A 17,758-nucleotide genomic window follows, 5' to 3' on the forward strand; every position below is an offset into this window, starting at 1 on the left:
TGGTCAAGCTAACTGATCTTGTGATTACAAAATCAGGCTACATCACCTGCTGCTGAATTGCAATGACACCTGGGTTTACTACCCACCTCTCAAACCAGCCTGAATTTTTTGCCTCGTTGCAGACATGAGCAGCCTGCTGGAACATCTAGTCTTTAAACATCAGCACTTCTGAGGTGTTATATATCAAGCACCTGGAAGCTCAGAGCCAAGCTTTTTCTTTTAGCATGCCAGGTATTGGGAGGGGGGCAGCATTCAAAGGCCATCACACATCTTTCCAAAGAACAATGGTATCCCCCAGCTGAGAACAACCTGATTTTTCTCTCCTACTTGAAGAAGGCTGGAACTCTCGTTTGGCTTCAGTTCTCATGCCTTTAACAGCGTTGAAATATATTTCCTTTACCTGCAAACCTCCTGTGGAGAAAAGAGTGTCTTTTCTTGAAAAAGAAGTTCTTCCCTAGCCTCAAGAAATTCAAACATCTTCTTGCAAGTTCTGTCCTTTCCCCACAGAACCTTGTGGGATACTTAGTGAAAATCCATTGACGAATACGGTGGTACCTCTGGTTAAGAATTTAATTCGTTCTGGAGGTCCGTTCTTAACCTGAGGTACCACTTTAGCTAATAAGGCCTCCCGCTGCCGCCGCGCGATTTCTGTTCTCATCCTGAAGCAAAGTTCTTAACCAGAGGTACTATTTCTGGGTTAGCAGAGTCTGTAACCTGAAGAGTCTTTAACCCCAGGTACCACTGTAATGATGTTCTGAGCAGGGCATCTCCACTCTCTCCGTATTAAAAAGAAAGTGAGGTCCATGACTGTTTCTTCATTATCATGTGAAAATGAATGTACTAGGTTCTGTCTAGAAGATCATGAAAATTTAGACCGATCACCAAAAGAATGTTCTTGGCCACTCTTTAATGTTGTGATAGAATATTAATTGAAAAGGACATTTACCATGTAATACTAAAACTAGCCTTGGAGGAAACAGAAGGCAGTCTATCTGCTGCATAGTGGCAGGGTAGAAATGAGGGTGCTTTGCAATTCTCTGTCCTGCTTCCTGTTTTGTCTTTCCTTGATGGGGAGGAGATAAAACAGTTGTGAGCTATACCAGCTCCAGGGCTGGAGTAATTCAGTCTTCAGTTTGGGGGCATGATGGGGGACTGAAAAGGCACTGGATCCTTCAGATCTAAGCCTTCACCATGTCCTCCCTTGGCATGCCCCCCAATGTGTTCCTAGTGGACCCAGTTTTCTGCTCTATGGAGTGCAAGCTGCTAGGACAGTGGGAAGGGGGAAGCTAACATCAGATCTTCCTCTCTAAGGTTGGAGCTCTTTTTCTCCATTCTCAGAGAGGGAGGTCTAATGCTTTGGAGAAGGAGAGGCCTCCTAGAGCTCATAAGTTTGCAAGCACAATGTGTGGTTTTTTCTCTATGCAAGTCCTTCTCCCTTGGGTCTTATTCCCCTTAATTTGTTTATCTGCCTGTAAGCAGATGATAATGATTATGGTTGTGATATCATGGGGAAGAGAGAATCTGTTTCCTGGATATGCAGATAATCTATATTTCAAAATATATTTCAGCTATGTGAAGCTGCTACCTTATACTGAGTGAGACCATTGGTGCAGTTTTTCTAGTATTCAGTATTATAGCACCTCTGAAGACTTGAGACACAGATAATTTAACTGGGGATGCTGGGAATTGAACCCAGAATTGAGCTATGGCTTCCCTCCAACGGATAATTTGAATTGTTCCCCAAATGCAACAGGTTGCCATTGCAGTCCCTGGAGAATTTGTCGGAGCTGAAGTCTATGAAATGCTGGATTTTGTATAAGCCACAGCCTCTCATTAAATCTACACTATTATTTAAATGATATCATTTATGAAATGTTAGTGCTCTGTGGTTCTTGCCATTTATGTAGCGATCTTAATACCTCTAAGTGCATTACAGTCATTCTCATTCGTCTTTACACCCAGTGAGGTTATTGCTATTAACTGAGAGTAATCATGAGACCATAAAAAGATTACAAGCCGACAGCACAAGCAGACATGCCAGTTCAGGCCCAGAATTTGTGCTCTCTTTCTCTCCCCCCCCCCCCCCAATTTGATTTTATAGGAATCTTGCCTGACTTGGTATAGCTATTTGTACATATAGAACAGTAGTTTGACTGGCAGTGTTTACTAGCAGATGAACACAGGACTAGGCTCCCATCTAGGTCTTTGAAAATGTCTTAGTACAGTTGTTACACAAGGAAAATAGATATTTAAGACAAAGGCATATGATATGAGCCTGTCTGACTCTTGCAATCAAGCAGCAGTCTGAAGAACATCCATTGAAGAACATCCATTGAACTGGAAGTGCAAGGACACCTATGACTTTCAAAATCAGGGTCTGATCGGGAAGAACATGCCTTTACAAGTATTATTTAGAGGAAGACATCAATCATGGGAAACAAGGTCTTAGTCACAATTCATGTTGTCTAGGTCACCTTGTTCCCTAAGCTCAGTACATGTCATAAATATGATTAATTAAAGTTTTTAAAAATCTGCCCGTGTTCCTACTGGAGGCTCTCAGGTTACTGGGGGGTGAGATTCACGCCAACTCTTTGACATGTTTAGGAATTGTCCTTGCTAAAATGGAGCAACGATAAAAGGGATTATTATTTACTTATTTAGATATCTACTGCACTTTCATAAAAATATAGCAAGGTGATGTACAACATAAAAATATAATGTGAACATCAATGAAAACATTAATAAATACTGGTTGTTTGGTTGTTGTTTTTTTAAAAAAATAACATTCCAAAGGCCTGTCTGAACAAGACTGTTTTTAGAAGACTTTTTTTAGAAAAAAAAGAAAAAAAAAGGCGGGGATGAATTCTACTGGGACTTCTACTGGCAAGGAGTTCCACAGGGCAGAGCTAATCACACAATTGAATCGGTCCTTGGAAAAGGCCAAAATGAATCGCAGGGGTATGACTAACCACCAAAAGCGTCCCATCAGAAGATGGAGCAGGAGACTCTTAATCTCAGAGTCATGGATTCAAGCCACACATTGGGCAAAAGATTCTTGCATTGCAGGGGGTGGACTGGAAGTTCCTAGTGGCCCCCTGCAACTTTACAATTCTCTGAATCCATCCATTCCAGCATCCACCTTTGGGTGTGAGGAAACGTCTATGCGATCTGTTAAGTAGCCAAGCTCCCACTGCCAGATCTTCCAATCCATGTTAAGCTGTCCATGCAGAACCAGGCAGAACATTTGCTCCTATAAATTTTATTCCTCAAAGCCCTTGCAACTGACGCCAAGAGGAGAGGCTTGACTTTGCAAATAAGCCATTGGGTCAGCACCACCCTGAAGGTAAGACTCTTAAGACTGACTCCCACAAGAATCACCCAGTCTGCTTTACAAGAATCTTCTCTCTGTGTGTGTAAGAGAGAGGTGAAGCTCCTGGTACAGTTCCCACAACAATACTCCCCACCAGCTCATCAATTGTGCTTTGCTTTTTTAGATGAGAAACCTGAAGAACTAAAGTGGCTGGCAGAGGGGTTTTGGGTTTTTTTACAAGAAATGCTAAACTAAACAGTTATCAAATCACTTCCCCACAAGGCATTTGCCTAAGCAGTGGTTCTCAACCTGGGTTCCAAGGATCCTGGACTTCCTCATTTATTTATCTCAGTTCCTCAGTGAGAAGATCCATAATGATGGTCAACCTCCTTCAGAGACAGATAATCAAAAGCTACTGATTTTTCTCTGCGAGGTGCAGGTTCGACAAAAGAGACATTATTGGCTGTGCAGTCAGTTCATGTGAAGCAATGAGAGTTTGGCCAGTACCCTACAGAAACTGAGTGTGCCCTACAAAACTTTCAGCAACATGTAAGGGAGTCCAATATCAAGCACACAAATGATGGTGGTGACAATCTACAATTCTCTGATTCTGGTAGATTTTGATTTTAAAGTATTTTTATCCCATCCTTCACCAAAAAGATGGTCCACTATGAACTGTCCCTCCAGCCCCAGTGTTAACGCTCATCTTTCTCCAGCTAGTGATACAGAAAGTAAACTGCTAGCACATTTGCAAAGCTAAGCAGGGTCAGGCATAGTTTCAAATTGGATGTGTGTTAAGATTCCTGAGGGTTGGAATAGATGACTCTCCTGATCCCTTCCAACTCTACAATCCTATGATTCTCTGACACATGATCTAGTGCAGAGATTTCCTAGTCCACTAGCAGAATGTTACCTTTGTTCAGCACACAAAAGACAAATATCATCCTTTCCTCCTTGCCAATGAGAGCCTATGCTGCCTTGTGTTGTTGATCAGTAACTTTGAAAATTTCAGCCGTTAATAGCCCTAAACTAAATGAGATGGAATTCAAATAGATGACTTGTTTCTTCCTAAGTTGTTCAGGCACCCAGGAAATATCACTTAGCAGAGTGAAGAACCTGCAAAGTCCTTTCTTGATCAAGAATTTGAGCTTCAATTCATAACGCTGTAGAAGAGGCCAAGTGACAGTCAATGGAATAAATCTGACTTGCGGTTGTAAGAACTTTCTCGGGTTGGCCACCAGAGCAGACGTTTATAAAGGCATTGGACAAGGCTCCACATAAAGCTTTATTTCAAAAAAATCAATATTTATTTTTGTTATTCCATACAACTGTGCATTCCATGAGAAGAAATATCCTTGCAACTGAAAAACCCATTTCCAGCATATATAAAAACTGAGGTGCTAGATAGATAAATCATAACTATTACCTTCTTAGATTTTTTTGAAGCTTAGTGGTGTCAGAGGGTTTCTTAGAAGTGGATACGTCTTGCTTAGCCATAATTATTTCTTTAGCCTGAAAAGAAAAGTATATTGGTTTCATCATTAGGTTGCATTTTTCTGTAGGATAGAAAATTTTATAAACACAAATACTTCAGGTAAAATGTGTTTATTTAACATTTCAGTCCACCATATCTGAACATCAAGGTTAGGGAGCACAAATTATCTCAGTTCAGCTCCAGGCACTGAAAATAAATAAAATCTTCTGAATAAAGGGTGTGTGTGTACACACACACACACTTATATTTGCTGCCTAAAGCAGACAATGATTCAGAAAGAATGAGGTCCAAACCTTCTGTATTCTTTAAAAATCATGGAGCACAATGCAGCCAAAGTTAAGCACATCTAAAACCCAATGATTTCAATGGCAGAATTATGCCTATGCTTCACCCTCTCTCTTACTTAAATCAGTGAGACCTAGAGGTGCTCCGCTTTAGCTAGATTGTGTGTTTGATAAAGAATATGCTATTTATGTTCTGAGTCTAATGCAAAAACTGTTCTGGACTTCCAAGTTGAGTAATATTTTATGCAAATTCTGAAGATAGCTGCACAAAATGTTCCCAGAATTATAGAGCACCAGCATGTCAATGATCATTCAATTTGATGGTGGAAATTGTATATTTTTGTTATGAATTATAGGTTTGGATTTTCAGAGTTCAACTGCCATTAATTTTTAGATATTTAGTTTATTAATGGCGTCTGAAGACCAATAAATTTGCCTATTAGTTTGCCTAGTATTGCAGACTGGACCATAAAGAAGGCTGATCGCCGAAGAATTGATGCTTTTGAATTATGGTGCTGGAGGAGACTCTTGAGAGTCCCATGGACTGCAAGAAGATCAAACGTATCCATTCTTAAGGAAATCAGCCCTGAGTGCTCACTGGAAGGACAGATCCTGAAGCTGAGACTCCAATACTTTGGCCATCTCATGAGAAGAGAAGACTCCCTGGAAAAGACCCTGATGTTGGGAAAGATTGAGGGCACAAGGAGAAGGGGACGACAGAGGACAAGATGGTTGAACAGTGTTCTCGAAGCTACCAGCATGAGTTTGACTAAACTGCGGGAGGCAGTGGAAGACAGAAGTGCCTGGCATGCTCTGGTCCATGGGGTCACGAAGAGTCGGACACGACTAAACAACAACAACAGTATTGCAGAACTGTGAGAAAGCATACTCTGGTCCCATCCATCAAAGATCTACTGGGGGATCACATCTTCTACTTCCAAGGAAGAACAGAATAGCAAGAGGAAGTCTAGCCCAACCTTCAGCCAGCAGGGAAGCAAACATAGGAAACTTGCTTCACCTCTCTGCTAGAAGGAACACTAGGCTCCAAGTTGTCCTAGGGCTGCTAAGCAGAACAAACCTACATTCTGGCCAGCTGCTCCCATCAGCCAGAAGACCACAAACCACTGGGAAGTCAAACCCCATGCCTCTCAGGAAGAATATAATGGCAAGGTCAAGACCAACCTAGTCGTCTTCATCAGACAGAGAAGGAGAAGCTGCTGAGAGTTGATTCCCCCCCTCCCAGCCAGGAATAACTCTGCACTACAACTGGTTTCCCAGTGGGAACTGCACACTCTCCCCATCCATCAGCCAGAAAACTAAGGGCTGCTGGGTTATCTGTGTATATCCTGGTTCTTGTTTTATTTAAATCACTGCAATCTGTTGCAAGCCTCCTTAAGAATTTGATCAAAAGATGGGTACGGCAACATTCCTTACCAATGCATCTGCTGAACTTTGCTTTTTTGGATGATAAACCTGGACAGCTGTGAAAGCTGATGTTGCTCGGATACATTTATCTTCATTTTTTATGTTTTCCTTTGTCATCAACTGGGCATCTGGTATCAGAAACAAAGAAGGCCGCAACTCTGAAATGCTGCTCATGCATTTCCCCCCATAGTGATTCTGTACAGATTCACTACAGATTCATCAGCTCCTTTGTTTGGGGTAATTCTTACAAATCTTCTTTGGCGATCACTCGTCGCTGAGTAAGAATGTCTTCCATCAACACAGTCTTGATAGTGAGACCGTAACTGTGGAGGCCAATTCTGGATCCACACGTCCTTCCACAGTGGGGACATAGGTTTCCAGGTGGGAGTTGATCATGATGAGGATTTGCCAAACGTGTCTTCCTCTTAGCACGGTTCTCCCTTTCATCCTTAGCTTGAGCATCTTCATAGCCCATGACACCTTTGGTAAAAGCTGTTCTCCAATTGGAGCACTCACAGGCCAGTGTTCCCCAATTGTTGGTGTTTATACAGTGGTACCTCGGGTTACAGACGCTTCAGGTTACAGACTCTGCTAACCCAGAATAGTATCTCAGGCAGGAGATGTGATTGACATTTTCCAATGTTACACCATTGTTGGATTTGTGGCGCTGCAGGGGAGTTGTTTTCTGCTTGCAGGTGCAGTACTTTGGTTTTTTGGATGTTGAGCAATAGACCAAGCTTTTCGTAAGCTTCTGCAAAGCTATTTAGAATGGTTTGGAGCTCATCCTCTGAGTGTGCACAAACTATGTTGTCATCAGCATATTGAAGCTCTATGACGAAAGTTATGGTAACCTCAGTCTTTGCTTTCAGCCTACTCAAGTTAAAGAGCTTTCCATCTGTTCGATATATGATTTCTACTCCGGTGGGGAGTTTCCCTTTGACAAATGTGTAGGATCGTGGCAATTAAAATAATAAATAGAGTTGGGGCGATAACACAATCCTGTATAACACCTGATTCAACTGTGAATGGTTCACTTTAAGAGCCACTGTAATCTGTGATTTTTGCTGTCATATTATCATGGAGGAGCTGAAGGATGGTCACAAATTTATCTGGGCAGCTGATTAGAGATAAGCATGCAGTATCTCCAAATATGAGAGAGTTGTGTACAGCTATTAACCAAATGAAAAACAACAAAGCTAGCAGACCTGATGCTGCTGAAATCTTGATTTCTTATTCATCTGGTAAGTTTTGCCATTTCTGCACAATCTGTAAGTTTTTGTATCCATTCATCTCTTGTCAGGACTTCTTCTTTCCATTTTGGGGCAAGTAACATTCTTGCAGCTGTATTTGCATACATAAATAAATTTCTATACTGTTTGGGTAGTTCTACATCAATAATTCCCAAGAGAAAAGCTTCTGTGTTTTTTTTAAACAAATGTTATCTTAAATATCTTTTTCAATTCATTATACATCATTTCCCAGGAAGCTTTAACCTTACTACAAGACTACCACATATGATAAAAGTATCTTCTTTTTCTTTGCATTTCCAACACTTACTCGATTTTTATTTATAATTTTTTGCCAATCTACTAGGTGTTAGATACCATCTATATAACATTTTCATGATTTTCTCTTAAAATTTATATCCATATTCCACAATTGTTCCCATGTTTCAATGTCTAAATTATAACAAATATCTATTGCCCAACGTATTATTGAAGATTTTACTTGCTCATCCTTTGTCTCCCATTCCAATAATATCTTACACATTTTAGACAGCACTTTAACATTACATTCTAACAGGCCTCTCTCCAATTGTTCACCAAACCCTTGTTTCCTATCTTTCTTAAATATTTTGTTCAAGTGATGATGTTGCATCCATGTTGTTAACATTTCTGATAATTCCTTAAATTATTTTAATTTAAACTCTCCTCCTTCCTCTCTTAATAAATTTCTATAAGTTGCCCAACCTTCCATCATATTCTTTTTCTTTACCACTATGTCTTCCAATGGTGAAAGCCAAAGTGGTGTCTTTCTCCAATAAATTTTTATACTGATTCCATACTCTATACATTTTTTCTTAATTATATGGTTTGTGAATCCTTTATGTACTTTCACCTTTCCATACCACAAATAAGTGTGCCAACGGACCAATGCATTTTTCAATCTCAACCCAGCACACTTATAAAATGCTTTGAAAAGTGGGTTGAAGTAGACCAGCAGAGTACATACATAACTCAGGAAGCCAACTTGCACTGACTCTGTGAAACATAAAATGTCTATGGAAACCCACCCTATGCAAAAACTTGAAAGTCTCCCTTTTGGTTAGCTTCGTGATGAAAAATGTCCTGTTCTATTTGTCTAAAACCTTTTGCTGCCCTTATTACTTGCTTTGGAAGAAGGAAGGACATTAATTTTCAGACTTAATAAAAGTGTGTCCGGGAACATGAAATGCTTTCATTTACTTGACGCAGAAATTTATTCTCTTCAGGATCTTTGCTACCACAAGGTCACTAGAAAGGCAATATTTTATTTTTTATTTTTTAAAGGACTGCAAGTTCTGAAAAGCTGGAGGAGTTTTGCAAAATTAACAAGCTATCCAATGTAGGCCTTGCACTGAGATGTAAGAACTTTCAAACAGGATGCTTATGAATCAATACAATTGAGGAATTACTATTCTTGTGCTGCATGTGCACTTTGGATGACCATAGATCCAGAGTCCTCAGATATGCGTAGTGAATACATATGAGACCCTACACTTTTGCAAAGGCTTGCCAAGAAGACCAGCTCTGAACGTAGCAAAGGTTCCTTTCCAGACACTAGGTTTATTTGACACATATTTGTATGGCGCAATTGAGAGTTCAGTACACATTACATACTTGTAAGACACGCATCAACTATCTAAGGTAGACTGGCATTATTCTTTGCAAGTGACACAAGCAACAAAATGTTGCAGTACATCATTCCTTCTAAAAGGAGTGTTCCAGTTCACTGTTCTAGCCGGCCGTTCCCTCCGGATAAATTATTCCATAGTCTCTCCTCCTCTCCACCCATTCTAACGTTTTCCAACTGTCAATCTACATTCCTGGCTATTTAGCATACTCAGTCCTCTTTTGGCTGTATTTTGGGACTTTTAGGCTTGTTTTTTTCGTGAGGGGTTGGTTGGAATTTGTTTGTACTTCTACAAACCTTGAAAGCATGCTGATACTTCACTCCTGCTTCTTAATGGTCCTAATCTTGTTAACCATCCTGGCAACATTCACCGACTGAGTTCCATATTGGAAAAAAGTGGTATTTTACTGGGGGGGGGTATCTAAGACCCTAGCAGAACTTGTTAAGTTTGCAGCAGTTGACATTTGGACCAAGGGTGTCTTGACTTACAGTTCAGACTTTCAGCCCTATCCTATACCAGCTCTCTGTATTGTACAGCAAGGCAGTGGTACATCACTGCATTGTAAAGATTCACCTGTCATTCCTCAGGCCTCCAAGTTATCAAGGTATTCTTCTGGATGAGCCTGTTCATTTGCAGAGATCACTATGAATCTCTGCTGTGGATGCCCTTTCTCGGGCAGTGAAGTCAGAGGCAGTTGCAGACAAGGCCTTTTCCGTGAAGGCTCCCTCCTTGTAGACTTTTCTTCCCAGACACCTTTGCCAATTGTCCTGTCCTGTGGGCTGCAGTCCTATGCATGGTTAAAAGGTAAAGGTAAAGGGACCCCTGGCTATTAGGTCCAGTCGTGACAGACTCTGGGGTTGCGGCGTTCATCTTGCTTTATTGGCCGAGGGAGCCAGCGTACAGCTTCCAGGTCATGTGGCCAGCATGACTAACCCGCTTCTGGCAAACCATAGCAGCGCACGGAAACGCTATTTACCTTCCCGCCGGAGCAGTGCCTATTTATCTACTTGCACTTTGACGTGCTTTTGAACTGCTAGGTAGGCAGGAGCAGGGACCGAGCAACAGGAGCTCACCCCATCGCGGAGATTCGAACCGCCAACCTTCTGATCGGCAAGTCCTAGGCTCTGTGGTTTAACCCACAGCACCACCCATGTCCCATGCATGATTACTTGGGGGTAAATCTCTCAGTGAAGTTTACTTATGAACACACTTGCAATGGCATGTGGCTGCTATCCACAGTATCTCTACACTTAGGCAAGAAGAACCAGCTGCACAAATATAAGATGGAGGACACCTGGATTGCCAGTAGCACATGTGAAAAGGATCTCGGGGTTTTAGTAGACCACAAGCTGAACCTGAGGCAACAGTGTGATGCAGTAGCAAGAAAAGCTAATGCTATTCTAGACTGCATCAACAGTAATAGTCTTGCTCTATTCAGCCTTGGTCAGACTGCACCTGGAGTACTGTGTCCAGTTCTGGGTGCCACAATTTAAGAAAGATATTAGAAGCTGGAACATGTGCAGAGAGGACAACCAAGATGATCAAGGGTCTGGAAACCAAGCCTTATGAAGAGCACTTGAAGGAGCTGGATATGTTTAGCCTGGAAAAGAGGAGACTGAAAGGAGACATGATAGGCATCTTCAAATATCTGAAGGCCTGCCACATGGAAAAAGGAATAAACTTGCTTTCTCCTGCTCCAGAGGACAGGACCTGAACCAATGGCTTCAAGTTACAAGAAAGTAGATTCTGACTAAACATCAGGAAGATCTGTCCAATAGTAAGAGTTGTTCAACAGTGGAACAGACTCCCACAAGAGGTTTTTAAGCAGAGGTTGGATGGTCATCTGCTATGTATGATCTAGTTGAGATTACTGCATTCCAGGGGGTTGGACTAGATGAACCTTGAGATCCCTTCCAACTCTACAACTCTATGATTCTATTATTTAGAAGTGTGATAAATATTCATTTTAAGTGTATTCTGAATGTTTTGGAGAAGTGGATTTTGGTCAAATGAATAACATTTCAGGCACAATTCCAGCTACTGATGAGGCTGCAAACCTGTCATTACAGATGCACCATTGGAATTAATGAGAGGCCTAGCAAGACAAGACAGATGGTATGAACTTGAAGGAGACTGGCTACATATATCTCAGCAGAGGAGTCATATTTTAAAAAAAGATTTAAGAACAAACGTAAAAAAAAAAAGTAAAGAAGGAACACACTATCTTGCTAATGCCTTCCGTTAATAACTTAGGGGTGTGGGAGAAAAGGCCAGCATCTTGATGCATTAGCTTTATAAGGATTCATGGCTCAAGGGGAAGAAAACATGTCCTGAAAGCAGCTCGGGAGCAGTTTTCAACATCAGAACAGTTAAAACGCTACACAGCCATCTCTGTCTTTGCCTCTGTGTGTATTCCAGACCAGGAATACAAATTGCAGCTGTGCAACCTGCTACTGGAGCAAAATTTTGCTTTCCATAACTTTAGCTTTTATTTAATTTTCATTACAGCCAGTTCAAAAATACCCACACGAGAAAATAAAATAAGAAATCATTTGTTGTTGAAGCAGGGGTGGCCAACGTGGTACCCTCCAAATGAGGTTGGACTCAAACTCCCATCAGTCCCAGCTGTTATAGCTAATGTCCAGAGGTGATGGGAGTTGTAGTCCAAAACTACCAGTAGGACAGCCACATTGGCAACCACCGGTTTCAGGCGTCTATTGAACACTTTGCATGTCTGAACTCATGTATAGAAAAGCTGCAAGAAATAAAGTAAAATCGGCAATGAAGATACTGGAGAACTGAGGCAATAAAAACAAGAGCAACCAGCAGAACAAGCATTAAGGAGCCATTAAAACCCACAAACCAGAAAAACTGTAAAAGAGTAACACAATTAAAAGACTTATTAAATAAAAAGCTTTTAACCCGACACCTAAATGTCACCAACGAAGGTGCCTCCTGTTATCTGCTGTGGGGAAAGCGTCCCAAAGATGAGGCACAACCACTTAATTGCATGTTACAAGTATGATACGCAATAAAATAATTAAATAAAACGCCAGACCAAAGTTCCACTCTGCGGTCCGCATCCATCTGGAAAATGACGCTCCTGATGAGCTCTCTGCTCAGCGGCTGAGAACATGCTTTGTTTGGATGCAGAACATCCCATGTTCAATCCCTGTCATTTCCAGGAAAAAGGATGCTGGGTAGTAGACAAAACTAGGCCAGGACAAATAGTTTGAACTTGCTATAAGGCAGCGTCCTACATCCTTAGTCTACTAAAAGGTATCACTGCTTCTGCCAATGCTTCTTTAAGAGAGCAAGATCTCAAGTCCCTAAAGCAGAGCTTTCCAAACTTTTCATGTTGGTGACACAATTTTTAGACATGCACCATTTCACAACACAGTAATAGAGTTTCACTAGCAAACCAGAGGTTAAACTAACCCCTTTCCAGCCCCAGGAGAAGCGCAGTTTGCGTGACACACCTATACACTGCAGCCGACACGCTAATGTGTCACAACGCACAGTTTGGGAAGCTCTGCCCTAAAGACCATGTTGTGAAAAGGCCTTGAAATGCTTGCAGAGACAGGCAAGGCATCGAATCAGCATCGTGACAGCATGGGCTTAGCTTTGAAGGTGCTACTAAAGAGGCAGTCCACTCAGAACTGAGGCTCGTTTGCCATGTTTCTTCTTTTCGGAGGCTATGTTGTTTATCCAGTCTTTCACGTTTGATGTTGTTCCACTTTGGCGGTAGCACTGTGCCCTGGGGGACATTTTGCTCTGAGTTTTGCAATGCCTCAAGGGCAGAACATACGGGGAGAGGAAGAAGAATGTGCAGGCAAGCAGATCCAAGGCAAAACTGAATTCTGAGCATCGCAGGAACATCTTGCCCTACCTTTGGTAGGCTGATAACCAAATGTCCAGTTGTTTGAGATCTTTTAGCAGCGCTGTTATCTGGCTTCACTTCTGCAGGAAGCACAAGTTGAAACGCCTGAAAAACCCAAAACACACAGACAAGGAACTACACCATTTGTGATATAGATACTACAAAAATCATAAGTTTACCAGACTTATTTTTGTGGGTTTACAGGGATGTGAAGTATGAATCAGGAAGAATAAAGCATTTGTGACCCAGATAGAAAAACGTGCAGTTATATGAATAACATGTCTTTGATCCGAGAGGATTTTTTTTGACTTAAATCTCTCTTGTGGTATATATTAATACCAATCCTAACGGGTGATTTGCATCTTAAACAGTCCTCATTTACGTTGCAAGTATGATAAGTGAGTGAGTGTGTGTGTGTGCCTTCAAACATACACGTATGCCTTCAGTGTTGTCAGTGAAATGTATGACATTTTAAAGAAGGTTATAGCATGGTACTTAGGTTATATTGGCAACTAAATGAGAATAATTATGCTAGTCTATTTTAGACTGAAAGTAATTTTTAATCTGCATTTAGTAGTATGATTACGAATAGAGCTTCTAATGTTTAGCTTAGCAGCACTGGCATTTTTAAAATCAAAAAATGAAGAAAATGCAAGATCTACAGGGATTTTTTAAAAAATGCTCCATCTCTCTATTCAAGATATATTACAGCTCTTAGAATGATAACTCAACTTGAAGTTATCCCAAATAAAAGTTTTAGCAAGAACAAAAATGGCATGGAAGGGGAACTTGACTCCCCATCTTAGGGCCTTTCTACATCATCAGTTAAATATATCTTCCAATTTTGCTTTTGCATAATACTCCCGAAATGGCTAATTTCAAAAGTTAAGGTAGCCCACCTGAATGTAATTGATGCAGTATGGTGAAGCTGCATTCCAAAAGTTACCTAAGAAGTATACTCCAGCCAAGAAAATGAGTGCAAATGCAACTTTGCATGGCAAATAACAAACAGACTAAGCCTTTTCTTGCCACAATGTCTTGGTGCCTATCACCTTATTTCATTTTCACTGACATCATGAGATGCAAAAACTATCAGGGTTCATTAGACTTGGGTCTCAGAGTGGAAACCCAGAAGGAACTGAAGGGAGAAGAAAGAGGGCAGGCTTTCTTTGCCTTCTTTGAGTCCCCCAGATTGAAGTGATAAGACTGGAAGGGTGAGGTAATAGTAGGTTTCCTCCTTGACTCCTAGAACTCTTCCCACCAGGCCAATAACATCCATAGAACAAGTGAACATTGACATGTTGAAGGAGCCAATATTAGGAAGTGGAAAAGAGTCAAAATTAAACTTCTGAAAAACATAAAATAAAAGCAAGAACAGCAAAGCGTACTAACCTTTCCCTTGATCATTACTCGGACGTAAGTAGGCTGTACATCAATATCAAGTAGGGAGGTGTCTAGATGTCTTTGAAATGGGGAGGGAAATGAGTCCATTTAGTTTAGTAGTTCCTTAATTTATGAGCCTCCTAAGGATTAAACTCCTCTCTGTTCCCTCCTAGCATGGCTCATGTTATACCAAGAGTCGCATGGTTGCATTCGACACTTTTACTCAGACCAGACCCAAAGGGGAAGGGGAGAGAGAGAACAGTGATATCACTCGAGTGACTGAAACAAGATTCAAACCCAAGAAGCAAATCACCCATAGAAGAATACAGGCAGACCCAACAGTCAACATAGACTGGGTCTCAATTTGCATGAAACCACAGGTGAGAATGTTTACTGCTGTAGTGAGATAACAAACCTGTCTGGATTAAGGGTTGATGAAATTGCACCAAACCTTCAAATGAAATCCAGTTCAGTACCTTTGCACTAAGGGCCAAAGTAGATGAGATGCCTTCAGATCGCCCATCTCTTTATTTCATTTTTTAAAAGCAGCCTTGGGGGAGAATGACTCGGGTTGAGGCTTGTGTGAGTGGGCTAATGCTCTGTCCTGAAGCATTTTCCTTGATGTCAAAACTCTCCCTTCTCCCACAACACTGGTATTTGGCCCAGTTACGGAAAACAAACGGGCAAACATGCGCAATATAATATTTGCTGCTTCACATAGCCAATTTAATACCATCCATTGTGCATATGAAAGTATGAATGGACAGCCAACAGTTGAGTAACTAATAACATTCAGCAGTGTCCAAAAGCAGGCACAGCAGCAGTGCAAATATAGTGATTTTTTCTGACCTGTAAACAGCAAGATCCAGGATGAATTGGTTGTTTGCTTCATCATCTTTTAGAGAGAAAGGAAGCCTAGCAATAATAGCAAAAAGATTTGCACATTACTAGAATTGAAAGAAACAATGTGCAGACTTCAACTGCTAGTTGCTTTAGATTTAGCATTAACGAAGACATACATCCTTCTTTTAACATATCTGCAGAATCCTACAGAACATCACACAAACTGTGCTCTGGTTTATTGCTCATGAGTGACACGAGGTCAGTTTAATTCAAAACTATATATCAGTGCTGGAAGAGAGACACCTGCTGGCCAAAAACAAACAAGAAGGGGTGATGGTCGAACATTATTCTTCTAGCAGGAACAGAATTTGTTTTGCAAAGTGCTTTCCAGGTCCCATTATTTCAAAAAGCTTTACTGAGCTATGCATTATTCTACAAACTGAAATCCTTGAGCAAACAATTGAGAAAATAAGTATATAAGATGATACAAGAATTTGGGATAGGAACATATGAATCTGCCATCTGGCCCATTTTGGTCTACTCTGACCAGTGCAGTGCTCCAGTCTCTCACACAGAAACTACTGGATACCCAGGGACTGAACCTGGGACTTCATGCAAAACATGGTCCTTCTCTATAGCTCTGATAGATCTGTTTTGAACTCATTTTGGTTTCAGTGTTTTCCATCCAGTACAGGTCAGGTTATCACATGGGATGTTAGAACACCAGAGTGAGAAGGGTGAGGGTTTAGTATAGTAACTAAGAGACTGATAATTCTTTTTAAAAAATTGTTTTGTATCTTGCCTCTTGATAGCCTTAGGGACGCCATTATTTTCTTAGTCTCAACCCCCACTCTGCAATGTAAGCTAATATAATGGGCAGTATCTGACGAAAGTCAAGGACTTTTGGCTGTGCAATGGAGCTTCCCTTCCTTCTCCTCAAGCAATTCCCACATACCCGCTAAATCTGTTCTGGAAAGGTTTCCCTAACGCTCCAGAGCACATTTAGGAAGGACACACAGGGAGAGAAGAGGGAGGGGAAGTTTCATGGCACAAAGAGAAATCTCTGCACAAATGGAGCTACACTGTTGGATATTGCCCACCATTTGTAAAACCTTTGGAATGCTCCAAAGTGCTATTTAAAGGCTAAGAATTATAATAACCTTGGTATAATTCGATCTCACCAATCCAACATTTTTCATATGCATTCAAACTGGGATGGGGAACCATATTATTGGACTCCAACTCAAATCAGCCTCAACCTCCATGTCCACTGGCCAGGAACAATTGTAGACCAGCAAATAGAAGGGTCAAAGATTCCCCATCTCTGCATTAAAATGATGTTGTGAAACTGAGTTGCACCAGGTTGGGGGTGGGGGAATATTACTGCTTCTCACAAACCTGCTTAACAGTTTATAAAAATCTGGCCCTCAATATGAATCCATTGAAAGAAGGCGATAGTACATATCATTCAGTAACTATTGACAACACGAGTCTCTGGGGCTCTAGAGCTTTCTTCAATATGTCTGTAGCTCCCAGAACCATAATTCCGATCTGTCAACACAACATTTTAAGATATTACACACTTGACGTCTTCACACAAGCAAGCTACTCCTATTTTTGTGCAGCTGTCAACACATTTTTACAGCAAAGCAGAGACATCGATAAAACGGTGCGTTTCTTGTGAGACACTGTAGGTAAACATCAATATTTCCTTCCTGCCACTATTCTTCTTTCTTCTCATGGCACTCAGGTACGCAGCAAAGATTTATTCATTCTCTTTGTAACTTACTTGATCTGAATAAAGAAAAGCAGCAAAGGCCAGATCGTCTTTAATGTGGAAATCCTACCTAAGGGACTGGAGGAACTAAGTGTGGGGTCTTGATGTCTATTCAAAAATTCTCCATAACTTGAAACAAGTGTATGCAGCATATGGATTTGGGGAAATATGGAAAATTCATATGTGCATATACATTTATATCATGAGATTTTAGAATCTGACACAACAATTTCTGGTAAATTCTCAAAACTGTGTATAACTTAACCAATTCCATCACTAAAAGGCTGCACAACCCAAGTGATCATTCCTCCTTACATACTTAGGTTCGTTTATATTCAGAACTCTTCCTTCTGGAGTGATTAAAGTCCTCGGTGGTTTCTCTTTCTTGGTTTGCTCTCTAACAAAGAAAAGTGAGGAAAGGATTTTCAGTATTTTATTGTTTTTTTTTCTCTTTCTCATCCTTTCTTC

General features: G+C 40.9%; 2 protein-coding genes across 7 annotated transcripts in view; both read right to left on the minus strand.

The window, feature by feature from the left end:
• Positions 1–17,758, minus strand: part of TMEM71 (transmembrane protein 71) — a 188,200-nt gene that overhangs the window by 130,165 nt on the left and 40,277 nt on the right. The gene's annotated exons all lie outside the window — the stretch shown is intronic.
• DNAAF11 (dynein axonemal assembly factor 11) overlaps positions 1–17,758 on the minus strand; it is a 38,061-nt gene that overhangs the window by 6,146 nt on the left and 14,157 nt on the right. For all 6 annotated transcript variants that reach the window (XR_014549946.1, XM_083622139.1, XM_083622137.1 and 3 more), the window contains 5 exons: positions 17,610–17,687; positions 15,520–15,585; positions 14,680–14,749; positions 13,297–13,392; positions 4,737–4,822 (listed from right to left, as the gene is read on the minus strand). Coding sequence is in view for 5 of the 6 variants with exons in the window: in XM_083622139.1 (XP_083478265.1) it covers positions 4,737–4,822; positions 13,297–13,392; positions 14,680–14,749; positions 15,520–15,585; positions 17,610–17,687 (396 nt within the window). In the remaining variant the exon portion in view is untranslated. The remainder of the gene's footprint in view (positions 1–4,736; positions 4,823–13,296; positions 13,393–14,679; positions 14,750–15,519; positions 15,586–17,609; positions 17,688–17,758) is intronic.

The sequence above is a fragment of the Podarcis filfolensis genome (assembly GCF_964270895.1).
Source record: "Podarcis filfolensis genome assembly, chromosome: 7".
Lineage (NCBI taxonomy): Eukaryota > Metazoa > Chordata > Lepidosauria > Squamata > Lacertidae > Podarcis > Podarcis filfolensis.